The sequence below is a fragment of the Brassica oleracea genome, chromosome C5 (genome assembly GCF_000695525.1).
Source record: "Brassica oleracea var. oleracea cultivar TO1000 chromosome C5, BOL, whole genome shotgun sequence".
Taxonomy (NCBI): Eukaryota; Viridiplantae; Streptophyta; class Magnoliopsida; order Brassicales; family Brassicaceae; genus Brassica; species Brassica oleracea.
Window position 1 is genome coordinate 17,921,397 of NC_027752.1, and position 9,244 is coordinate 17,930,640.

General features: G+C 36.5%; 2 protein-coding genes across 3 annotated transcripts; one reads left to right on the plus strand and one right to left on the minus strand.

The window, feature by feature from the left end:
• Nucleotides 1-5,835: 5,835 nt before the first annotated feature.
• Nucleotides 5,836-7,253, minus strand: LOC106343296 (auxin-repressed 12.5 kDa protein). Of its 2 annotated transcripts, XR_001269939.1 has the most exons (4): nucleotides 6,998-7,253; nucleotides 6,701-6,914; nucleotides 6,348-6,473; nucleotides 5,836-6,187 (listed from the first exon to the last, which is right to left on the minus strand). XR_001269939.1 is itself a non-coding variant. In XM_013782466.1 (3 exons), the coding sequence occupies exons 1-3, from the start codon at nucleotides 7,101-7,103 to the stop codon at nucleotides 6,151-6,153; spliced, it is 357 nt and encodes a 118-aa protein (XP_013637920.1). In that variant the 5' UTR covers nucleotides 7,104-7,253; the 3' UTR covers nucleotides 5,836-6,150. The 2 variants fall into 2 exon arrangements, 1 of the variants encoding a protein (XP_013637920.1); XM_013782466.1 differs by lacking the exon at nucleotides 6,348-6,473.
• An 806-nt stretch (nucleotides 7,254-8,059) lies between these two features.
• LOC106344672 lies at nucleotides 8,060-9,076 on the plus strand. The gene has a single exon (XM_013783995.1). It carries the CDS (start codon nucleotides 8,060-8,062, stop codon nucleotides 9,074-9,076), a length of 1,017 nt encoding a protein of 338 aa, XP_013639449.1.
• The last annotated feature ends 168 nt before the right edge of the window (nucleotides 9,077-9,244 follow it).

Here is a 9,244-nt window from a genome sequence, read left to right on the forward strand (position 1 = left end):
AAAAAAAAAGGGTATATACCGACGGACAACGGTCGTCGGAATATACCGACGGACATATATCCGTCGGAATTTACCGACAAACTCATTTCCGTCGGAATATACCGACGAACGTGGTTCGTCGGTATATTCCGACGACCGATGTCCGTCGGTAAATTCCGACGCCCAAAGTTCGTCGGAATAAACCGAGGAACCACGTTCGTCGGAATTGTAGTTTTCCGATGAACTCTGGTCTCGTGTAGCCGCATCGTAATATCGTCGGAAGTTCGTCAGAATGACGTTTCTTGGTATTCGTCAGAAAGTCGTCGGAATTTCTGACGAAATTCCGACGAATTTTTTTTTTCCGACGAAACGATACCGACGGACGGGTTCGTCGGAAATTCGTCGGAATAGACCGATTCCGACGAATTTCCGACGATTTCGGCCATCAGAATCCCCCTGTTTTCTTGTAGTGGTCGTTCATTTTCAGTAAGTATGGCTTCAAATCTCGAGGGTTTTGGTGATGGTCACACAAGAATTCGTGATAGACAGGCACATCACCAATTGAAAGAGGATTTGATTGAGAATATATGGAATAAATTTGGATATTAAACTTTGTATTAATTAAATAAAATGTTTGTTTGTTTAATTAAATAATATGTTTGTTTCATACAAATTTCCAATTGTATTTTGTGTTTTTTTTTTTTTTGGAATCAATTTTAAAATAAGTTTTTTTGTTACATTATTTAATTAATTTTATTTGGTTAAGCACACCTTTAATTAAGTGATCTCCTTTTGAGAATGTCCCATCTTTCTAGCTTAAATACAATATTATACTACTATTTTCACTCTAAGCACACACCTAACTGCTCCCCCTTTGAGGATGCCCTAATGCATCAAGACAAATTTATGGTACGCGATATCAATCATTACTTCATATGGGTTCTGAAGTTTCGTAATTGCTTCGGCTGCTCTCTCTCTCTCGCTTCCAATATTGTTGTATGGATTGCCCATCATCGCCTATAAAATCATTCATAATGCTTGTATCAAGAAAGTAACAAAATCAGGGAAACATTCACTTCAGAGAAAGAAATAAACATCATTACCATTTTCCTACATTCTCGCCTCAAATAAGCCATGGCCATAGTATGGCAACTGAGCCCAAACCTGAGTAGTGGACAGCACAACTGAGCAACCAAGAAACATCATCCAACAGAATTATGTGCAATGCGACACGTGAAATCTAGGTGCTTGTTGATAAAATATATCAGAACGATGAGGAATGCTTCTTCGAGAAACATATTGAAGTTAACAAAAGACCCTTATTAAAAGCAAAACTCTGGAGAAAACAAACTAAAAGACATGAAAATTTCAAAGTGTACTTAGAGTTTACTAAAAGTATATAGTTTTGCAATGCGAATATCTTCCTGTAAAGGAAAAAAACTTGAGATGAACAATAACAGATGATATTCCAATGTGATCCTGCAATATTTTACAGTAGAAAACGCTTTTACCTTTGATCAGAATTTGTTTCTTTGATTTTTCCACGTCTGCTTTCCATCCTCGTCCTCCTTTCTTTTTTATGGCGAGTACGTCTCCTCATTTTCGTATCAACATATTTGAGCCTGTTAAAAGACAAGAAAAAGAACAAAATAATGAAAGTGAGAAAGTATCATAAAAAACATTTGGAAAAGGAAAACACACAGAGGTCAGAGGAGGCAGTGTGTCTTCAAGAGATGAATCAAGGAGATAACAATAAGCATTCCTCACAAAACCATATGTGTTCATAGAAGTTGTGGAAGAGATCTCTACGGAAACCTTTAGTTTCTCTATGCTTTTCATTTCACATTCAAGACCTTGTTTGCAATCTTGCATCTCTCTCTGTGCTGGATCATAAGTGCACAAAATCACGCTTTCTGTGAATATATCTGATATTTTTTTTTTCATGTTTCATTTTATAGAAGAGACAAAACAACTCTCTAATCTCAGTACGCATCAAAGATATTTTACCATGAAATCCTCAGAGAGTTCAGAGGAGAGAACTTCAATAAGATATTTTCCGAAAATCTCTTTTAGCTTGTCGTGATTCTCCTTCTTTGGCTCTCAATGTTTGTTTCTGAAACGATTACAATAGCCTTCTCATCTTTTCCCTGTCCTACAAAACCGAAAAACAAAATTCCAATTTCAAGAATAATAAATCTAGAAATAAGATTTTTTATTGGACAAATCTCCAAAATAACACATTTCTAAGTTTATATCACAAAAATAGTATTCAAAAACTAAAATGACCAAAATAGCACATTTCTAAGTTTATCCTTTGAAAATTTTAATTTTTTTATTTTTCAAAATTTGAAATCTTATCCCCAAAACCTTATTTCTCAACTCTAAACCCTAAACCCTAAACTCTAAACCCTAAACCCTAAATCCTAAACCATAAACCCTAAACTCTAAACCCTAAACCCTAAGCTCTAAACCCTAGACCCTGAAATTTAAATCCTAAACCCTAAACTCTAAACCCTAAATCCTAAACCATAAATCCTAAACCTCACCCTTTAACTTTAAACCCTAAGTTTGTGACTTTTGATAAAACATTAAGTGCTATTTTTGTGACTTTTGACCTTGAATGCTAGTTTGGGAACAAAAACTTGATTTAGTGCTATTTTTATTTTTTTCTCATTTTTATTAGTACCACAAAGCTAATTACAGGTTCGAAGAAGGTAGAGGAAGAGGAATCAAATATAACGTAGACGGGGGAAGGTGGGTTGTAGAAATTAACGGAGATATGTTACGACGTGGGTCTCTAACCGGCGGTGGAGGTAACGGTTTAGGAGAAGACAAAGATAGTGATCGTGGCGTAGTAGAGTTGTAGGGCTACGAAGGCCCAAATTAAAATAAGAAGCCCACGAAGAAACCCACAAAAGGTTAAGTGATGAAGCGATTTAGGTACGTCAACAAAATTTAGTTTCGTTGAATTAATTTAGATGACACGTGTCCAAATTTGATTCTAGGTGATTGCTGACATGGCAGAAGGAGGTATGAGAAAACTCTCCTTTATTATTATAGATAGATAGATACAGATCTATGGGTCTGATCCAAATCTCTATGTGAACTATATTAGTAGAGAAAAAAGTAAAGCAAAAAGTTTTCTGGCTACACCAAGTTTTCTGGCTACACTCTAATACAGTCAAAATGGTCGTATATGTGTCAAAAACTATACGAAGTTTATGTTAATGCATACCACATGTACGAAATAAATTATTATATGGTAGCACATCGTAGACGGATTTAGTTGATTGTAATTTTTGTCTATGGGGTCAATCCATAATTAAATAGAAAATGAAATTTAAACCAAAAATACGACCCAACCTAATGTAACTACCCGAGCAATCGTAAATGTAATTAGGGTTCGTCGATTTGCGATTACAGAGAGCGAGAGGAGAAGACAGCTAGATCGAGCTTCTGAGGAAGAGACCGGTCTGGCGGTGGAGACGCAACCCTGTTATGATTCCTTTTCATAACTGTATAACATTATTACTATCTGAAATTATCATATATTAGCCGTAAATGGTCGAGGTTTCAGTTTAGGTTGATTACAATGTTATAATCTGTACAGTCTTCTTCCTTCTTCCTTTTGTACAGATGCTAAAGCTGTCCATCTGTACAGTCTTCTTCCTTCTTCCTTTTTTATGTATTTGTTAACTCAAACCTTTCTGTCTACTTGCTCTCCTCTGTTTCTCTTTCTCTTTCTAGCTCTCTCTCTTTCTCCTTGGTTAAAGATTTTTTTTGTTGAAAAAATATCTCTGGTTAAAGTTTGTTTGTTCTATATGTATTAATCCAAAGATATTTTCTGTGTTCTTCTAGACTAAGATTCATCAACATGGAATCTACTGAACTGGAAGACATAAATTTCTTTAGTTCCTTTCCCGACCACAGAAGCTAAAGTTTCTTCACTCCAACCACAAGCTCCCTCTGATCCGACTCTGTATCCGAAGACCCGGATTCACCAAAGCCACATAACGAAGAAGAAGACGAGTACGTCGAAGAGTTGACTCTTTCTCTCGATCTAGCTATCTTCTCCTCTCTCTCTCTCTCTCTGTAATCTCAAATAGACGAACTCTAAACACATATTTACGTTTGCTCGGGTTACATTAGATTGGGATGGGTTATTAATTAGGTTGGATGGGTTTTTGGTTTAAATTTTATTTTTTGAATATTTACGGATTGACCCCATAAGCAAAAATTACAATCAATTAAATCCGTCTGTGATGTTGCCACCATATAATCATTTACTTCGTATATGTGGTATGCATTTAACATAAATGTCGTGTAGTTTTTGACACATTTACATACATTGGATGGTTTCCACCGTATCAGAATAAACACGGTGTAGTTGGCAATTTTTTTTCCTATTAGTAAGCACTCTAAACATAGAAAGCTATGTAGAATTATTGGCAAATCACCGGTCTAATCTGCATTTTACTGTTTCCTTATTCCTAACTCCTCTCCGTATAAACGTTTTCTCTATGCTACCAACTTTATTCATGTTATAAGTACTTAGTATCGTCTGAAAGGTTTGCTCCTTAGGACCAGAACTAAGAGAACTTTTACTCGGGGCATTATCACGGGGTTTGATTAATCAGAGCCATTGTCATGGGAATTGAATTAGCACAGGGGCATTTTTATTTGGATTAGTTAACTTTTAAAAAAAAAAGTTTAGCCGGGGGCACATGACATTATTGATCATAACGTAAGTCTTGCTCATGTTGCTCCACCAAAATTATCTGCAAGATTTCATTAAAATCCCAAACCATACTCCACACTTTCTTCCTATTAACTGTGATCCTCATTAACCTCTTCCACACCGTTTGACGGTGCTATGGTACATGATGACCATAATCACAATAAAACACGGCATAGCTAGTCTATAAGTAATCTGGATGTTCAACTACCAAGGACTCTACCACTAAACCTTCATAGAAAATAACTAAACCATCGTTACTCCTTTTAGGTTCTATTGTGTAAAACCATTTGTAGCCCAAACTAATATGTTAATCCAAAATATTTTATTGGAAATAAAATGCCAGGAAAACTGCATTTGTCGTTTGTTAACCTTTGGCATTGCTTAATGTTCATGATGGTCCCATCTCATAATTGTGCTAATTTTTCAATCTTCTTTATGAGCCACAGTTCATTCCTCAAGCTTGAAAGTTGAAGTCATCTTTGGGGAAGATTGTACATTCCACAAAAAAAAAACACTCTTTCACTACCATAAACCACCAACATTTTAATAAAATAACACAATATATAAACAAAATTTTATTAGCATTAGGAAAACATTAAAGTTAAAGCATAGGTATTTTCACTATCAAATCCAACGATGTAGGTAAGATTCAACCTCCGATTCACGATACAATTTTTTTTTCACAAATGGCTATTCTATACTTCACGTTACAAGTTACAACTACAAAATACACAAAAGAAACTTACAAAACCCTGCCCAAAATGATAGTGTCCATGCATATTTTTATCTTCATGAAGGACCTTCATTCCACAAAATACCTAGACCACCATTACTCTATTAAGGTTCTATTGTGTGAACTGTGAAACCATTTGTAACCCAAACTAGTATGTCAAATCCAAAATAAACACAAGCAATACTTTGTTTTCATTAGAACTAAAATGCCATGGAAACTGCATTTTGTCGTATGAAACCTTTGACATTGCCCATTTGTTCATTAGTTCCATCTGATAATTGTTCTAAGTTTTTAATCTTCTTTATGAGCCTCAAATCATTCCTCAAGCTTCAAAGTTGAAGTAATTTTTGGACAATATTGTGCATTCCACCAAAAAACAACAATCTTTCACTACCACTCAAACCACCAACATTTTACTAAAATAACACAATATATAAACATGATTTTACTAGCATTAGTAGAAACACAAAAGCAGATGCATGTTCACTATCAAAACCAAACGAGATAGTGAAGACTCAACCTCTCCACTTGCAAGTTACTACAAAAACACACAAAAGAAACTTGCAAACCAAGCCCAAAAAGGAAAACTTATTGCATAGGTGGAAGACAGTTATATAAACAAGCAAAACCTAGACAGACACGTGACGGTAGATCTAGACACCATATTTACATCACCCACTTGTGTCACTCTGACTCGCTTTTAACGGTGCTGACTCCTTGACTCGCCGCTGTACAACCTGCGACACGTGCAATCAACAAGTAAACCATCAACTTATGATCTAAACTATCCGATTCTGAAGCTACTTAACAACCAACGGCTGTGATACAATAGTAAATAGGAAAAATATATTTCCCATCTTTGGTTACTTCGATGCTATAGAGAGTTCATGGCTATACCATATGCACAATAAAGGAGGTGGTTGATATGGTAAAACAGAATAATGTTTTATTGGTTTTCATTTAATCCACGCGCCTACTAAACACAGTGCCACGTGTTCCTTCCTTTGAGCTTCGTTATCATCGCTGACACATAAATAACTCATACCAAGATATCAGTAAATTAAAACGAACCAAACCATTCCTAGATTTATCCGGTTCGGTACTTTAACTAGTTTCAAAAGTCAGAACATAAAAGCTGACCAGATCACATGACTTGTTCCTCTATATTATGATTTATGATCATGACATCTAAGATTTAAAGTCTTAAGCATATGACTTCACAGAAAATAACATATAATTAATGAACTCACCAGTCGTAGACGGATGGAGAATTTGGGTGGGCTGGTTTATCAAAGATGTTGGAGCCGATGGCTCTCGTGGCGAGGTTGCTTCCAGGATTAAAGACGCTCCTCCACACGTTATCCTTATGTGGCGTTGTCGGAGTGGTCGGAGTAGTTGGAGTTCCGGGGCTCACTACCGTCGGCATAGTCAACGACCTATGCATCACCTTGTTGCTTCCTTCTCCTATATATTTCCATACACACTAATTAATATCTAGTTATGTTTACAACCAATCTAGAAAGTGCTTAACATAGTAATGATGATACCTCTGATATTAATGGGTTGGGTGGTGATTTTACGGAGGCGGGCTAGGCCACGGTCAGGTTGAGGTCCGGCAACAACATCATCCCAAAGCTTATCTAGCAGAACCATCTTATTTTTATTTGATTTCGTTTTTTTTTGTTGCTCCTGAGTACTTTTTGTAGAGAGAGATGTGGAGTAAGCTTTTGGTAGTGGTTTATGACTTTTATAGACAGCTTCTCAAAATATCTTGATTATTTATCTATTAAAATTGTTTTTCCACTATGCCATTTAAAACAATTCAATTTCAGTTTCTTATTGCAAATTTTGTTACTAGTGAATTTTCAACTACCTCACATAACTGTATTTTAAAATTAATCTAATTACATATATGTTTATTTCTTATATTGTAATCAAACTATGTTACATTGAAATTATATGAGATTTGCGAAAAGATATTTATACTATTATTTTTGAAACCTAATTTTCAACCATAATTTAAAGTACATTAAATTTTACTGTAAATTGACCTAAATAGCAATTCTTTAATCGTTGGGCTCTCATTATGCGTTTCATGCTTAATTTTACATTTAGAGTGTACGATTTTAGTGAAAGATATACGTGATTACATGAGAAATATTTGGAACAAAAGACAATGAGTGAGGAGGTTGTGGAAATATAAAAGTGCAAGTGGAGTATGATGGAGATATAGATAAGGTCGAGGAGTCATGAAATGGGACCAATAAACTAAAGAGCCGTGAAATAATCACAAGGTAACATATTTTTACCTTATTTTCATTTTCTTCCTAAAATTACTATTTTTGCACTTTTTACCTTGTAATTTTAGGAAGAAAATGAAAATAAGGTAAATATTTGACTAAGGTAAAAAATTTGACTAAGGTACCGTGTACGATTTTGATGAAAGATATCTATAATATGATGGCAATGGCTCTGATTTTAGGGTTTTGGGTAAGGAAATGCAGGATGAGAATATGGAAGAGATCGAGGAGTATGGGAGACCGCCCGGAGATCCACCGGATGCTCCAGACTCTTGGGTGAAGAAGGTATTAGGGTGAAATGAAGGAGAGATGCATGTACCGGAGGAGATTGTGGACGAGTCTTTTGTGGAATCAAATCTGAAACTAGAGTTCCCGAATGGTGAGGATGGAGAATCGGTGATAACGATTGGAGAGGAGGTTTTGATTGCTATGAATGGTTTATGGAAGAGATGTATGATTGTTAAGGTCTTGGGGAGGAGTATCCCATTATTGAGCTTAACAAGAAGGCTGAAAGAGCTATGGAAACCTGTGGGATCAATGTTTGTGATGGATCTCCCGAAGAATTTTTTCATGGTTCGTTTTGGAGTAGAGGAGGAGTATATGAATGCGCTATCAGGTGGCCCATGGAGGGCTTTTGGGAGTTACCTTATGGTGCAAGCATGGACGCCTGAGTTTGATCCGCTGAGGGATGAGATAGTTACGACACCGGTTTGGGTTTGTTTAGCACATATCGCAGTTAATTTTTATCATAAAACGATACTGATGGAGATTGCCAAGGGGTTAGGAAAACCGATTAAGGTTGACTGCACCACGCTAAAAGTTGAAAGAGCTAGATTTACGAGAATTTGTGTGGAGGTTAACCTTAATAAGCCATTGAAAGGGACAGTGATGATTAATGGTGAGAGGTACTGCGTATCATATGAAGGAATCTCGACGATCTGCTCGTCATGTGGTATGTATGGACATCTAGCCTATTCATGCCCACGTAAGGTACTGGAGGAAACTCCTATAAATGCTGTTGTTCCAGTGGACATGACACAAAAGAATATGGAGGTTGCAGGTATGGATACAGATTTTATCCCAGTGAAACAGACGAGGAAAGGGCTAACTCAGAATGGGCAGAGAGGAGTTACACTGCGGAGTAATGAAAGTAGGGAGATGGTAGGAAATAAGACGTTGATCGGTAGTAAAAGTCGGGGGGCTCGTCAAGAGAGTATGTCGGAGGAGATAAGGGTTTTGAATAGGTTTGGAAGGTTGAATGTGGAGGAGGATATGGAGGAACAAGTGGAGGAGATATGTTTCTGGAGGAGCGAGCAAAGAGACTAGGAATGAATTCTCGTTTGGAAAGAATGAGAACAGAGAGAACCTACAACCAGCTCGATTGGGTCCAAAAGATAAGAAGATTAGCAACATGAGACAAATCCTCCTAAGACCAAACTGAGAAATCTTGGGCCTATGCGGGGTTTGGTGTTTGGCCCAATAAGTGGGGAGAGT